The sequence below is a fragment of the Chiloscyllium plagiosum genome, unplaced genomic scaffold (assembly GCF_037043375.1).
Source record: "Chiloscyllium plagiosum isolate Xiang-an unplaced genomic scaffold, Cpla_swu_hap1 HiC_scaffold_6, whole genome shotgun sequence".
Lineage (NCBI taxonomy): Eukaryota > Metazoa > Chordata > Chondrichthyes > Orectolobiformes > Hemiscylliidae > Chiloscyllium > Chiloscyllium plagiosum.
Window position 1 is genome coordinate 117,464,304 of NW_028270144.1, and position 17,406 is coordinate 117,481,709.

General features: G+C 43.8%; 1 protein-coding gene across 4 annotated transcripts in view; it reads right to left on the minus strand.

Annotated features, from left to right (window-relative positions):
• Positions 1–999: 999 nt before the first annotated feature.
• The window catches only part of dhrsx (dehydrogenase/reductase (SDR family) X-linked), a 293,611-nt gene continuing 277,204 nt past the window's right edge, over positions 1,000–17,406 (minus strand). For all 4 annotated transcript variants that reach the window (XM_043692383.2, XM_043692379.2, XM_043692380.2 and 1 more), the window contains one exon: positions 1,000–2,357. In XM_043692383.2, the coding sequence (XP_043548318.1) occupies positions 2,160–2,357 (198 nt within the window). In that variant the 3' untranslated portion in view covers positions 1,000–2,159. The remainder of the gene's footprint in view (positions 2,358–17,406) is intronic.

Consider the following 17,406-nt stretch of genomic DNA (forward strand, 5'->3'; position numbering starts at 1 on the left):
ATGCTTCCAGATCTGCTGAGTTTCTCCAGCAATTTCCGCTTTTGTTTCAGGTCTCCAGCAACCAAAGTTTTTTTAGTTTTATATTGACTTCTTAAATGACTGCAGTCCATGTGGTGATGTGTACACCTACAGTGTTGTTAGGAAATGATTCCAGGAGTTTGGCCGAACAAACCAGAATAGTGTATATCCTACAGGGGAAATTTGATACGGTTTCCTTTAGACTGTTTCCTTTATCTTTCTGGATAGTAGGGATTGCAGGTTTGAGAAATGTGATCAAAGCTTCCTTTGGTGGTTACTGCAGTGCGTGTTGCAGATCAGAGTGGAAGAGTGTGGCGCTGGAAAAGCACATCGGTCAGGCAGCATCCGAGGAGCAGGAGAATTGACATTTCAAGCATAAGTCTTCATAAGGAATGGCGGGGGGGGGGGGGGGGGGGGCAAGGGGGCTGAGAGATAAATGGGAGTGGGGTGAGGCTTGGGGAAAGGTTGTTGGGAAACGCTTCAGGGCAGAGGAGACGACCTGGGGGATGCAGTGAGAGAGAGAGATTCACTGAGATCCTTGTAGAGGGTGGAGGTAAACCTCTTCAAGGTGGGCATCCTTGAAAGAGGTGGGTACCTGTGAAACGGGGGAGTTTGTTCAAGATGTCATTATGTTTCTTAAGCATTGTTAGAGTGAGATCCCAGGCAAGTATGAAGTGTTCTCATGCACTCCTGACTTGTGCCTGACAGATTTTGGAAAGGCTTTGGGGAAAGGGAGTTTACTCACTGCAGACTATCTACTGTCTTAACAGCAGTATTTGTAAGGCTGGGAGAAACTGCAGAGGACTGCAGATGCTGGAGATTCAGAGTCAAAAAGGGTGGCACTGGAAAAGCACAGCAGGTCAGGCAGCATCCGAGAAGCAGGAAAATCGACGTTTCAGGCATTCCTGATCAATGGCTTATGCCTGAAATGTTGACTCTCCTGTACCTCGGATACTGCCTGACCTGCTGTGCTTTTCCAGCGCCACCCTTTTCAACTTTGTAGGGCTCAGCCAATTAAAAGAAAATAGTTCACAGGGTTTGGCTAAGGCAGTATCTATTGTCCAGAGGACAGTTAAGAATCAACCACATTGGTGTGGGTCTGGAGTGATACGTAAACAGACTTCCTTCCCTAAAGGACATTAGTGAACCAGATGATTCTTTTTTAAATGGTAGTGGCTACATGATTCTGGATTTTTAAAAACTGAATTCAAATTTCAACACCTGCTCTGATGGGATTTGAACCCATATTCTCAGAACATTAGACTGGGGTTCTGGACTACCAGTCAAGTAATATTACCAACTACATCACCACCACCACCAACACCAACCCCCTCCCCCAATTAGTCACTTATCTCTAGAATTCTCTCCCTAAACCTGTCCACCTTTCTCTGTCCTCCTTTAAGAAATTCCCCAAACCCAACTTTGTTGACTAAGCTTTGGGATTTGGCCTTTGCTAGTATTTTCTCTGTTGGTGACAACTTCATTTTAATAGCAGGTGTTTGAGGAATCTGGAATATTTTTTCTAGGTTAAACGTGCTTAATTAAATTTAAATTACTGTAGTGCTGGCTTTGGCCATCAGAAATTGATAAAGCAGCCAAATGGTAATGGAAATGTGTAAATGCTGGAAACCTACACCTTGAAAAGATAGGAAGCAGAATGATCAACAGCTCAGACAGAAGGGTGGGTCATTCTTTGGGGTAGGATATTTTATCTCAACTCATGGCATCTAATGAAAGGCATCTCTTCAGCATAAGCAAAATAATTATCTCGACCACCAGTGGCCTCTACAGGTAGTAATTAAGTACTGGAACAGTGCAGTACCAAAGTGCATATGTGTATATATCTTTTTCTCTCTCTGGATCTGAATACTTTGACACATTTCGTACAAACATACATTATCAACTTGGAAACTTTGTCAATATACTGAATCAAACTGAACATCCAAACGGGGTTTTTGGTTTCCTAATGAACACAAACACCGTGAGTAAAGTGAATTAATTATTTGTGATTTTTGCTTCGGTTTTAAGTTTATGGTTCCCCAGGAGTAGGCTTGTTATTCCTGGTGCCTGCCTAACAAGAGCAAGTGACAGAGACACGTAGCTCGCACACTCAGCCCTTGTGTCACAGCCTCCTCCTTCCTTCAACAGTCGGACTGGCACCATTCCGGAATCCCAACAAGCTTGCAGCTTTGAGTCCAAAGTTTTTTCTGAAGGTCCACATCATACGAAAGGTCTGCAGATTTTGTCTTCTGACCGTTACCAAGGTAGGCACCTCCCACTCCTTCCAAATCTGGAGAAACTGCTGCATATATCACAGTGGAAGCTCCCTGGGCTGCAGTCTGTAGGAAGAGAAGAAACAGTGAAAGGAATGAGAAAGTAGTGGCCCAGAATTCGCTGGCGATGGGTTAGTGTCAAAACAATTCAGCAATTTGTGGTGATGAACAAATAGGCTGTGAGTTGCAAATGGCCTCAAGTTTCAGGATGGCTTGCATGGCACCGCTGTTGGCAAAAATGGCAGCTGACTGTTAATTTCCATGGTAATGTCAGGAAGTTGTTGCACTGTCACATTCATGACCTGGTCAATTAGAACTGTTACTTAGCAGGACAAGGAGTCTTTCAATGACAAGATGTACATTCCAAAAACAACACAATACCTCTCCAGTCTCTTGGTTTGGGTTTCTGGATTACTAATTACCACTATGTGGCCACCTCCTCTAATTAGCCACTTATCTCTAGAATTCTCTCCCTAAACCTGTCCATCTTTCTCCTCTCCTTTAAGATGTTCCTTAAAAATCAAAGTTGCTGACTAAATGTTTGAAGTTGGCTTGTGCTAGTGTCAGTATCCATAAGATATTAGAGCAGAATTAGGCCATTTGGCCCAATGAGTCCACTCCACCATTCGATCATAGCTGATATGTTTCTTAACCTCATTCTCCTGGATTCTCCCTGTAACCCTTGGTCCCCTTACTATTCAAGAACCTGTCTGAAATACACTCAAATACACAGCCTTCTGCAACAATGAGTTCTAAAGATTCACCACCCTTTGACTGAAGAGATTCCGCATCTCAGTTCTAAAGGGTCATCTCTTCACTCTGAGACTGTGCCCTTGGGTCCTTGTCTCTTCTACTAATGGAAATATCAGATTTGGCAGCATTACAACTGAGTAAAGGCAACTTCAACGGCATGAGGGAGGAGCTGGGCAGATTTGATTGGAAGAGGACTCTAACAGGGAAGACAATGGTGCAGTAATGACAAGGGATTTTGGGGTAAATTGGTAGGCACAGCAGAAATTCATCCCAAAGAAGAAGAAACGTACTAAGGGGAGGTCAAGGCAACCATGGTTGACAAGGGAAGTCAGGGACAGCATAAAAACACAAAAAAACCATACAATGTGGTGAAGATTAGTGGGAAACCAGACCATTAGGAAGAGTTAAAAGCTAGCAGAGTGCATTGAAAAACCAACAAGGGATAAGAAGAGGAAATGTGAAGTTAAGCTAACTAGAAATGTCAAAGAGAATTACAAGAGTTTTTCTTTAGATATCAAAAAGCTAAGAGAAATGCAAGAGTGGACATTGGACCACTGGAAAATGAGGCTGGAGTAGTAGTAATGGGGAATAAAGGAATGGTGGAAGAATTGAACTTTACATCAAACTCCACGGTGGAAGACAGGTAGTATGCCTGAAAGAGAACAACTGAAACTGAGTTGCCTCATTCTTGAAGGCAGTAATTTGTTCTTGGAGGTTTTGGCAACTTTTTCTTGATCCTTATCTTTCATTTCTGTAGATATTCTCTCTCTTTCTCTAATACTTATTTCCTTTTCTTTATTTCTCTTTGTGGCAGATAAGAATCTTATTTGTGCTATTTCCTTCCTCATTGTATCTTAGTTTTCTTCTGAGTCCCTAACTTCCAATTTTCTCATTTGTTCATCAAGATTCCAGACATCCTGTTACCCCTGTCACAATGTTCCTGCTCCTACCCCAGCAAGTGTAAGTATTTACTCAAACTGAGATATTAGATTCCCTACAGTGTGGAAACAGGCCCTTTGGCCCACCAAGTCCACACCGACCATCCGAAGAGCAACTCACCCAGACCCATTCCCCTACATCTACCCCTTACCTAACACTACGGGCAATTTAGCATGGCCAATTCACCTAACCTGCACATCTTTGGACTGTGGGAGGAAACCGGAGCACCCAGAGGAAACCCACGCAGACACGGGGAAAATGTGTAAACTCCACACAGACAGTTGCCTGAAGTGGGAATTGAACCCGCGTCCCTGGTGCTGTGAGGCAGCAGTGCTAACCACTGAGCCACCGTGCCGCCTCAAAATATGGGCAGGGAACAAAAGGCTAACTAATGAGACTTGCTGTGAGATGATCTCAGTCCAGTAAATTCTGTTTGAATGGCTAAACATTCAACCTCAATGTAACACAGAATAAATTATCTGATTATAGTGCACTTAGAGAAGTACAAGTCAGAGAACAGAAATATTCATCCATGTTACCTGGAGTGTGGCTTTCTGTGTGGGATGAGCAAAGTCACTCTTACGTATGGCAAAATCAAAACTCAACCGTCATAAACACAATTGTAATTCTGACATAAAACCAAGCTGAAAAATCCACCTGCTGTAAGGCTACTTTTTATGTAAGCCACCAATTTCTGCAATAGATCGGTCAGGATTTATTGCCCATTCCTAATTGACCAGAGTCAACCACATTGCCATGGGTCTGGAGTCACATGTAGGCCAGACCAGCCAGATTTCCTTCCCTAAAAGGATACGACTGAATCAGATGGGGATTAAGGACATTTGGCAGTGACAGCTGTCACTACATTGGTTTTTAATTCCAGATTTTATTGAATTCAAATTTTACCATCTGCCACTGTGAGATTCAAAACCCATGTCTCCAGAACATTGGTCTGGGGTTCTGGATTGCTAAACCAGTGACATTACCAATATGCCACCACTTTCCAATACCGATCAAGAGAGGCGGAAGGAGGACCCTGTTCAGCAAAAATGCCAACATAAACCATTTGGGATGAATCAATTGCTTCTGCGTTGCACACCTGATAACTTGCAGAACGCGGGGCCAAGTCAATGGAAATCCCTGGCATTGATAATGGAATGGACAAGGAAAAGTCAAAACGTTGGGAGTGATTGGGGGGGAAAGGGTTCGAAGGACACTGACGGAAACAATCTAAAGGAGGTACACTGTTGTCAGAAGCTCTTACACCCTCTCCACCTTTTGCACAGAAGTTCATTACTGACTCAATCAGTACTGGAAATAAGATTTAGATTAGAGTGGCATTCCTGATGAAGGGCTTTTGCCCGAACAGTTGATTTTCCTGCTTCTCGGATGCTGCCTGACCTGCTGTGCTTTTCCAGCACGAACTCTAATCTAAACTCTGGTTTCCAACATCTGCAGTCCTCACTTTCTCCTAGTACTGGAAATAGGACAATCAGTTCTGTGCTATTTGACTGCTTGTCCAAGTTGGTGTTATCACAATGGTCCTAGTATTGCCTGGGCAACCTGTGGAGTCTTCATTTCAGTCTGGCTCTGACAAAGTAACTTTGGGCTGTCTCACCTCTACTCCAGCACAGCACACTTCCACAGCACAAAATGACCAGTGACCTGAGAATAATTGGTATATTGGCAATCTCATGCAGGGGGGTGATAAGGAGAGTTGAAATAGTGATTTCACAAATCACAATGATGCACTATGGAAAACGTAAGACACATAACCTTGGAAATGGGGCTCTTTGAGTACAAATAAATAAAGATTTAACAAGAATTTGCATTTATATGGTATCATTAACATATTAAATCCTCTAAGATATTTACAGGCACAAAATTAAATGCTGAGCCTCAGAAAGAATGGGGTGAGAAAGAGGTTATAACATCAAGACACCCTCTCCACCTTTTGCACAGAAGTTCATTACTAAACAGTTGGTATGTGTCTGAGCAAAAGACCACCTCAAAACAGTACTACTGAGTGCCTTTGGTTCAGGCTGAATCGCCAATGTGCTAACAGACATGCCAATGCAAAGCATGAATGCTGGGGGTACGCAGGTAGGCACTAAGTGAGCAAGTGCTGAGAGGGTTAGTGAGCAGCCCTGAGATGTATTCTGGGTGCCAGTCCATGTGTGCAAAGTCTCCCTGCTGTAGCCTTTCAATGCTGGAGCTTGACAATTCAAATCTGTGCCTCATGAGTGACCTGCCAGTGTAACAGGCACTTCCTGGTGTGATCCCAACCCACTAGTATTGTAACAGTGCTGCCTTTGCTGCCAGGAAAGGTGCCAAAAAATGACAACATCTCAATGTGGTTTTAATGTCAGGCCTTGTGAGTCACATGCATTGTCAGACCTATCAGCAAAGAGTACCATAGTCACAGGGAAGCTGAGGTGAAGTTTGAATTTTCAACTTGTGTTGTGGTTTCCTTGCACACTAGGAGGAGCAGAGCCCTCCCCAGTTTCTACAAAGGATTATCTGGGTCATCCTCTGACCCTTGACATCCCTCCTCCTCCCTAGGCTCCAAATGAATGCATCTCTTGATAGTTCCTTTTCATGCCAGGACACTTGTACCTCAGCTCCTTGTCACAGGCATTTTGTCATCTGGAATCTGACTCCTGAATAGCCTTGGGAAATGCAGGATTACAGGGATAGGGTGGTGGGGAGTCTGCGGGGTAAGTTCTTCAGAGGGTCAGTGTGAATTTGATGGGCAGAATGGCTTGGTTCCACACTGTAGGGATTCTATGATTCTGCCCACCAGTTAGACACTGATTTCCACTGGATCCTGTTGGGGTTTAATTCTTGGAACAGTTCTCTGGAATTAAAACGTCTCTTAGTGTCTGCATTGCCCAGCTCCCTCCCATCCGAGCTAATTACACTTTGGCCTCAAATTCTTAAAACAATGAGTTATTAAAACTCTTGTCACTTGCTAATGACAGGAGACAGGCATGGTTTGCATGACAGAAAACTGCATTCCTGCCACGGACTCAACTAATGTAATTTAGCATCGGTACAGCAGCTGTAAAGATCAGGCCCTAGATATTTAAAAACAATTTACTCATATCTAATTAGAAACTCATTTCAACCCTTCATTTCACAGTCAAGTGAAGGTTGTGATGAGAGGGTTTTAATATAGGACTGCCGGGAATGAAAGATGAATAAAGTACTTCGTAGACAGTGATAGAAGCCAAAGTAAAATCTGACGTGCTATTGGGTAATAGCTTGCCATTCAAAGGGTATTCATGCAAATATTAAAAAATCTCAAATTTGTACCTATTGCATAGAACCAGATTTTTTAGTTCTGGTTGGTTGGAAATGACCAACAAGCTACAAGATATCTTGCCACAGTATATACGATATATTCAGTTACAAAGAAGAGGCTTTTCTCTCCACAGATGCTGCCAGACCTGCAGTTCCTCTGTTTTTATTTCTCTTCATCCAGTACTGGATTCTGAATAAGTCGTCTCATGCCCTGCAAAGCCACAGACCAAGAGCTGCAATTTGGGATTAATTTGCTTTGTACAGAATGGGAAGGATAAGCTGAATGGTCTCCTCTGCACTGTCAGCTTTCCATTTTAAGTATGAGCGGCCTATCGCCCTGCATACAAGTTAACATGGAAAGGACAGGGAGTAACATAAATACCAAACAATACCCATGTTGATTTTCACATTCTTTCCCTTCAATTAATGAATATTTGTAGAATAACCCATTTAGACAGTAGTCGGTCATCTATCGGACTGCATGTTATGAAGTTATTTTGGCTTAGTCTGCCCATGCTGACTCAATGGTTGGATTGACGGTGAATGTGGCTGGAACTTTGTCCAGTTGGCCAGCTTGCTGGTTCCCTCGTTCTAACCCACCTCTGGGTCATTTCTGCACCCACGTGTATTTGAACAGACTTATTCAGAGCCACTTGAGGAGAGCAGGCTGGAAGTTTGCAGGAAGTCCTCAGGATCTCGCAGGTATTGGGAGCTAACTTAGGTGCATAGACAAAGGGGCCCAGTGGTAAGTGAACAGTGCAGGACTTTCGGGAGGCTTGAAGGTTCTCTCTGTCTGGCAGAAGCAGTGACAGTCACTCTGCAGAAAGGATTTTCTCCTCTCCCAGGCCCTCCTACTACCCACAGTAGTGACCTTCTAAACCTATACGTCAATTTAAAATTTGAAGACAGAGCACCTCCACTTTGAAACACCCGTCTTTACCTTCAGTGCAGTCCCTGCAGTTCCTTTCAAGGTTCTGCATGACCTTCCAGCCTTTCTTCACTGGACATAGAACCTGTCTGCTTGCTGTTTAATGGAGGAGAATCCCTGTGAAAATCCAAATGAATGAACTGTTTGTCCAGTGGACCTGGTTCAGGTTCAGGAGCAGGAACCAGTCCTGACCTCCATTTCCCAGAAGGGAAAATCCAGGCTCATGAAGGAGTTTTCCAGTTTATGCAAATCTGCCTAGTCATTGTCTCTCACTCTGATGACGTCTCCTTTTAAAATAAATATTCTAATCCCTTTCGAAAGTTATCAATAAATCTGCTTTTACTCCTATCGGGCAGCACATTTGTGACCATAATAAGTTGTGTCTCAGACAAAACACTCAGCTCACCTCTGGTTCTTTTAGCGATCATCCTAAATCTGTATCCCCTGGTGAAACTGACATTTGCAGGATTTTGGTATTTGGAACTCCATTTAGAACAACAGACAAGTAATTTGTCTTAACTGAGACATTTTTACAGACTTGTTTCTACAAATGGGTGAACAGTTGATGTATTTGTCTGAAATTTCTGTCTGCTTTATTATTACCTATTTTAAAGTAGATGGTGTAATAAAGCACACATAATTTAAAAGTGATTGCATTAAATGATTGCCCATAAGTATCCCAAGGGTCTATGTAAATGTAATGCATTATTTTCTTATACAAGTGCTTCCAATGGCATTCTTACAGTCTAGGCATTTCCATAATGGAATGAAGCTGTTATAGATAGACACAATCAGAGCCACTGAACTTTGCAAAACATTTCTATTTGCTGCCTCCAAAGCAAAATGCTTTTGTCTGTCAACTATCTGGTAATTTATGGTGGTCCAAAATTGAGGTTCAGTTGTAGACTAGTAATGTGGTTTTCACATTGTTGGTCACCCGGGTACTCTTGCTACATCAAGAGTACTTCTAATCCTCAGATTTACGCAAGTACAGCTAGATTCAAGGTTGCCAAATTTAACCTGAGTGTGCCCAACATTGCTGAACAATGAATGAATTCAGATCAACCTGCAGCCCTACTGCATCAAACAATGGTCCACGTTACATAAAGATCCACAATTATTTCACGGCCTGTGATGCATGAATTCGAGTCTGAAGAAAGAGGGAGGGAGGAGGACATCAGCTTGTGAAATGTGGCAGCTACTCAGAATCAGACAGACAAAAGGCAAATGAGTAGGTTCGAACCAAAGCAGAAGTACAGGATTAAAAGGGATGTCAAGTACAATTGAGAGACAAAGATAGCTGAGAACAGACATTAAATTAAATTAATATTGAATAACGTTCAGCTCCTTTTTTCTTCCTGCTCTATTCTTCCTCACATTTTTTCACATTATATGACATCTGCCAAGTTTTTGCACTATCGCTTAACCTGTCTCCATCTCTCTGTGGATACTGTCATCCACATTTACCATATATTACATTTTGAAACAACCAGTCCTATAAATTAAATTTTTTTTGATGTAAATTATCCTTAGGCAGAGGTTTTGAAACAAAAGTAGAGTGGGATCCATTTACATGGGTTTGGATTTTCATCATGAGTTGGGCCATTTCCCAATAGGGTGTTCCTCCGTTCTGAGTGAATGCACATGCTTTCCGCTGGGGGACTCAGGAACGGAAATACGTTGTAGCTGTAGCTTTCTAATGCAGGGTCAGGTGAAATCAGAAGTGGGCAGATGCTGATCCCTGCAGATCAGAAATCCCATCTCCATTTGCTGGGACATCGGCCTAGTTCTCCAGATCCTAGTCCTCACGCCTCAACCCCTTCCTTTATTTGCCTCCTCCATTCCGCTTTTTTTTAATTCACTCATGGGATGTGGGTGTTGCTGGCTCGGCCAGAATTTATTGTCTGTCCCTAATTATCTTGGAGAAGGTGGTAGTGAGCAGCTTTCTTAAACTACTGTGCTGTAGGTACACCCACAATGCCCTTAGGAAGGGAATTCCAGGATTTTGACCCAGTGACAGTGATGGAATGGTGACATATTTCCAAACCAGGACGGTGAGTGGCTTGGAAGGGAAATTGCAGGTGATTGCGTTCCCAAGATTCTGCTGCCCTTGTCCTTCTAGATGGAAATGGGTGTGAGTTTTGAAGGTATTGTCTAGGAAGCTTTGGTGAATTTCTGCAGTGCATCTTGTAGATAGGGCATACTGCTGCTACTGAACATCAGTGGTGAATGGAGTTGATCTGGTGCCAACCAGATAGGCTGCTTTGTCCTGGATGGTGGCAAGCCTCTTGCGTATTATTGAAGCTGCATCCATCCAGCCAAGTGAGGAGTATTCCATCACACTCCTGACTTGTGGCATGTAGATGATGGACAGAGAGTCAAGAGGTGAGTTTTAGCTACAGGACACCTAGCCCCTGCTTGGCTTTTGTAGCCACTCTATCTATATGGTAGGTCCAGTACCGTTTCTAATTAATGCTAACTCCCAGGATATTGATAGTGGAGGATCCATTGATGGTAATGTCAATGAATACCAAGGGCCAGTTGTTAGACTGTCTCTTATTGGAGAAGGTCATCGCCTGGCATTTGTGTGATGGGACTATTACTTGCCAAATTTTATTTCAAGCCTGATATTGGTCAGGCCTTACTGCAACTGGAGATGGACTGCTTCGGTATATGAGGAATCACGAATGATGCAATCATTTCCACTTCTGACCTTGTGATGCAGGAAAGGTCATTGTTGAAGCAGTTCATGACGGTTGGGCCTGGGACACAAGGGCTCTTGTGGTCATGTCGCTACGTGTGAGCCAGGAGGCCCAGATTCAAGTCCCACCTATTCTAGAGACACACAGTAACAGCTACGAACTGGTTGATTAGAAAATATCTACCCTGATGAATGCCAACATTGATATCCTGGAGTTGAAATGACTGACCTACAACAATCACAACCACCTTTCTTTGTGCCAGGCATGACTCCAAACAGTGGAGAGCTTTCCCCTGATTCTTATTGGTCTAATTTTGCTTAGGCTCCTTGATACCACACTCAATCAGACGAGACCTTGGTGTCAAGGGTAGTCACTCTCAAAATGCAGCACCTTGCATTTATCTGAATTAAACTCCATCTGCCACTTCTCAGCCCATTAGCCCATTGGCCCATCTGGTCCAGATCCTGTTGTAATCTGAGGTAACCCTCTTCGCTATCCACTACACCTCCAAATTTGGTGTCATCTGCAAACTTACTAACTGAACCTCTTATGCTCGCATCCAAATCATTTATGTAAATGACAAAAAGTAGAGGACCCAGCACCGATCCTTGTGGCACTCCACTGGTCACAGGCCTCCAGTCTGAAAAACAACCCTCCACCACCACCCTGTCTTCTACCTTTGAGCCAGTTCTGTATCCAAATGGCTAGTTCTCCCTGTATTCCATGAGTTCTAACCTTGCTAATCAGTCTCCCATGGGGAACCGTGTCGAACACCTTACTGAAGTCCATATATATCACATCTACCGCTCTGCCCTTTTCAATCCTCTTTGTTACTTCCTCAAAAAACTCAATCAAGCTTGTGAGACATGATTTCCCACACACAAAACCATGTTTACTATCCCTAATCAGTCCTTGCCTTTCCAAATACATATACATCCTGTCCCTCAGGATTCCCTCCAACAACTTGTCCACTACTGACGTCAGGCTCACTGGTCTATAGTTCCCTGGCTTGTACTTAACATCCTTCTTAAACAGTGGCACCACGTCTGCCAACCTCCAGTCTTCCAGCACCTCACCTGTGACTATCGATGATACAAATATTTCAGCAAGAGGCCCAGCAATCACTTCTCTAGCTTCCCACAGAGTTCTCGGGTATACCTAATCAGGTCCTGGGGATTTATCCACTTTTAACCGTTTCAAGACATCCAGCAGTTCCTCCTCTGTAATCTGGACGTTTTGCAAGATGTCACCATCTATCTCCCTACGGTCTATATCTTCCATATCCTTTTCCACAGAAAATACTGATGCAAAATATTCATTTAGTATCTCCCCCATTTTCTGTGGCTCCACACAAAGGCTGCCTTGCTGATCTTTGAGGGGCCCTATTCTCTCCCTAGTTCCCCTTTTGTCCTTAATATATTTGTAAAAACTCTTTGGATTCTCCTTAATTATATTTGCCAAAGCTATCTCATGTCCCCATTTTGCCCTCCTGATTTCCCTCTTAAGTATACTCCTACTTTCTTTATACTCTTCTAAGGATTCACTCGATCTATCCTGTCTATACCTGACATATGCTTCCTTCTTTTTCTTAACCAAACCCTCAATTTCTTTTGTCATCCAGCATTCCCTTTACCTACCAGCCTTCCCTTTCACCCAAACAGGGATATACTTTCTCTGGATTCTTGTTACCTCATTTCTGAAGGCTTCCCATTTTCCAGCCATCCCTTTACCTGCGAACATCTGCCTCCAATCAGCTTTCGAAAGTTCTTGCCTAATACCGTCAGATGTCGGCAGATGGTTGAATTTGAATTCAATACAAAATCTGGAATTAAGGGCCTCCTGTTGACTGTGACACCATTGTTTATTATTGGAAAAAACATCTAGATTCACTGATGTCCTTTACAGAAGGAAACTACCATCCTTGCCTACTCTGGCCTACATGTGACTCCAGACCCACAGCAATGTTTTGACTCTTAACTGTCCTCTGGGAAATTAGAGATGGGCAATAAATATTGGCCTAGCCAGTGATACCTACGTCCTGTGAATAAATAAAACAATCTTGGAGGACTTATCCAGCGAGCCAATACAAGTAGAACTTAGGTATAAGAAAGGGACGAACACTATGATGGGGTTACACTATTTGTCTCCAATAGCCAGCAAGAAATAGAGGAATGGAAATGTAAGCAGATCATGGAAAGATTTAAAAACAACAGGGTTGTGGTAGTGCATGTTTTTAATGTCCCCGCTTTTCAGTGGAACTCCCATACTGCCAGCGGCTTATATGGAGAAGAACTTGTTAGGTGCATCCAGAAGAGATTCCTGGAACAGTATGTCGAAAGGGAAGGGACCATATTGAACCTTGTATTGGGGAATGAGCCTGGCCATGTGATCAAAGTTCCAGTGGGGAAGCCTTTTGGGAACAATGATCATAATTTTAAGATCTGATTACCTAGAGTATGGAAACAGGCCCTTCGGCCCAACAAGTCCATACCGACTCTCCGAAGAGTAACCCACCCAGACCCATTCCCCATATGTACCCCTAACTAATGCACCTAACACTATGGGCAATTTAGCATGGCCAATTCACTTAACCTGCACATCTTTGGATTGTAGGAAGAAACCGGAGCACCTGGAGGAAACCCACGCAGACACAGGGAGAATGTGCAAACTCCACACAGACAGTCGTCTGAAGCTGGAATTAAACTCGGGTCCTGGTGCTGTGAGGCAGCAGTGCAAACCACTGAGCCACTCTCAGTTATGGTAAAGGATAATACTGACCCTCGAGTGAAAGTGCTAAATTGAGGCAAGATTAATGACAACGGCATTAGGCAGGAACTGGAAAAATTGGACTGGGGGCAACTATTTCAGGGTAAGTCAACATCTGACATGTGTGAGTTTTTTTAAAAACCAGTTGACGAGAGTTCAGGACCAGTATGTTCCTGTGAGGATGAAAAATAAGGATGGTAAGATCTGGGAACCTTGGATGATAAGAGATGATGTACGTTTAGTTAAAATGAACAAAAGAAGAACACGTTAGGTTTAAGAAACAGAAATCAAAGAAGACCCTTGAGGAAATGTTCTTGACAAGTAGAACACACCAGATGGCCTCCTTCTTTAAAGACTGCAATTTCCCTTCCCACGTGGTTACAGCTGCCCTCCAACGCATCTCGTCCACATCCTGCACCTCCACCCTCAGACCCCACCCCTCCAACCGTAACAAGGACAGAATGCCCCTGGTGCTCACCTTCCACCCTACCAACCTTCGCATAAACCAAATCATCCGCCGACATTTCCGCCACCTCCAAACGGACCCCACCACCAGGGATATATTTCCCTCCCCATCCCTTTCCGCCTTCCACAAAGACTGTTCCCTCTGTGACTACCTGGTCAGGTCCACGCCCCCCCTACAACCCATCCTCCCCTCCTGGCACCTTTCCCTGCCACCGCAGGAATTGCAAAACCGGCGCCCACACCTTCTCCCTCACCTCCATCCAAGGCCCTAAAGGAGCCTTCCACATCCATCAAAATTTTACCTGCACATCCACCGATATCATTTATTGTATCCGTTGCTCCCAATGCGGTCTGCTCTACATTGGGGAGACTGGACACCTCCTCGCAGAGCGCTCTAGGGAACAAGTCTGGGACACCCGCACACATCAATCACACCGTCCTGTGGCCCAACATTTCAGCTCCCCCTCCCACTCTGCCGAGGACATGGAGGTCCTGGGCCTCCTTCATCGCTGCTCCCTCACCACCAGACGCCTGGAGGAAGAACACCTCATCTTCCGCCTCGGAACACTTCAACCCCAGGGCATCAATGTGGACTTCAACAGTTTCCTCATTTCCCCTTCCCCCACCTCACCCCAGTTCCAAACTTCCAGCTCAGCAATGTCCCCATGACTAACCTGCCTATCTTCTTTTCCACCTATCCACTCCACCCTCCTCCCTGACCTATCACCTCCATCCCCTCCCCCACTCACCTATTGTACTCTCTGCTACTTTCCCCCCACCCCCACCCTCCTCTAGCTTATCTCACCACCCTTCAGGTACTCTGCCTGTATTCCTGATGAAGGGCTTTTGCCCAAAACGTCGATTTTACTGCTCCTCGGATACAGCACACCTCTATTCCAGAAATAGGATCAAATGAGAATCCCAAGTCATTTTAGCCATATATGAGGAGCAAGAGAGTAACAAGGGAAAGGGTAGGTAAAAACAATGACTGCAGTTGCTGGAAACCAGATTCTGGATTAGTGGTGCTGGAAGAGCACAGCAGTTCAGGCAGCATCCAAGGAGCAGTGAAATCGCCGTTTCGCTGCTCCCTTATGCAAGGGAGGTCTTGCCTCACAAACTTGATTGAGTTGTTTGAGGAAATAATGAAGATGATTGATGAGGATAAGGTAGTGGATGTTGTCTACATGGGCTTTACTAAAGCATTTGACAACGTCTCTCAAGGTAGGTTGGTCCAGAAAATTAAGTCGCGTGGAACCTGTGGTGAGTTGGCAAGTTGGATACAAAATTGGCTTGGCCATTGAAGAAAGAGGTTAGTGGTGGAGGATGTTTTTCTGACTGGAGGTCTGTGACCACCAGGTCTGTGTTCCACAAAGATCATTGCTGGGATCCCTGTTGTTTGTAAGATCTTTAAATGATTTTAATGAAAATGTCAGTAGTCTGGTTAGTAGGTTTGCAGATGACACAAATATTGGAGTTGTGGACAGTGAGGAAGGACATCGAGGTAGTAGTACATTTTTGGCAGTACTGACTCAATAGGCTGAAGAACGTCTTTTATGATTCTATGATATAAATCAACTGGAAAATTTAGCAGAGAAATGGCAGATAGAGTTTAATTTGAGCAAGTGTTAGGTGATGGAGGGTTTGGGAGGTTAAATGCAAGAGGACAATATGCTGTTAATGCCTGCACCCTTAGGAGCACTGACATACAGAGGGATCTTAGAGTCCGAGTGCTTAGCTTCTTGAAAGTGGCAACACAAGTGGATAAGGTGGTAAAGAAGGCACAAGGCATGCTTGCCTTCATCAGTCACGGCATTAGATATAAAAGTCGATAAGTCATGTGGCAATTGTATAAAACTTTGGTCAGGCCACATTTGGAGAACTGTGTGCAGTTCTGATTGTTCACACAATAGGAACAATGTGGAGGCTTTGAAGAGGGTGCAGAAAAGATTTGCCTGGATTGTAGTGTATTAGCTATAAGCAGAGATTGGATAAACTTGGATTGTTTTCGCCAGAGCGTCAGAGACTGAGGGGCAACCTGATAGAAGTACAGTCATTCCTTCATATCCGTAAAGGTTCCTTTCCTTAGAAACCACATGAATGTTGAAATTCACAAGTGTGGAACTCATTAAAAATAGGTTAAAATAGATTAAAATGGTTAAAAATATCGTGGATATACAATTTTTGCCCAAGGAATTTGATGTTTGCTGTTACTTAAATTTTGGCACAGTTAGGCTCATTTGTGGTTTTGCAGATACAGAGGATTTACTGAATATAAAATTATGAGAGGTAGGGACAGGACAGATTATTGGAGTCTCTTTCCTTAGGTGGAAATGTCAAATACTAGTGTGCAAAGTCTTAAGGTGAGAGGGGCAACATTTCAAGACGATGTGTGAGACATTTTCTTTACACAGAGGATAGTAGGTGTTGGGAACACGCTGCTAAGGGAGGTGGCAGAAGTAGATTCAACAGCAAAATCTGGCAGAGGTGTTTAGACAGACATCTGAACAGGCAGAGAATAGAGGGATGCAGATCAAATGCAGACAGATAAGATTAATTTAGGATTGCATCATTCACATTCCAAAGAACCCCCTACAGTGTGGAAACAGGCCATTTGGCCCAACACGTCTACACCAACCCTCCATAGAGTAACCCACCCAGACCCATTCCCCTACCTTACTACCGACATTTATCCCTGACTAATGCACCTAACCCACATATCCCTGAACACTATGGGCAATTCAGAATGGCCAATTCACCTAAACTGCACATTTCTGGATTGTGGGACGAAACTGAAACACCCGCAGGAAACCCACGCAAACACAGGGAGAATGTGCAAACTCCACACAGACAGTTGCCCAAGAGTGGAATCGAACCGGGGTCACTGGTGCTGTGAGGCAGCAGTGCTAACCACTGAGCCACTGTGCCAAATTGATTGCATGGCATACAAGAAAAAGAAGAAGCTAAGTAAAGGCAGAGGGGAAGCACCCCTAATTAATTATATTACTGGTTCAATAGTAGTAGATGGTTCAGGAGGTTAGGTTTGAATGATCTATTTAAGTAGACATGCTTTGGAGATGCTGGTGTTGGACTGGGGTGTACAAAGTTAAAAATCACACAACACCAGGTTATAGTCCTACAGGTTTAATTGGAGGCACTATTTTCGGAGCGTCTCTCCTTCATCAGGTGGTTGTCACAATTAAACCTGTTGGACTATAACCTGGTGTTGTATGAGTGGAAATCAGGAATAAGCTATATTTGG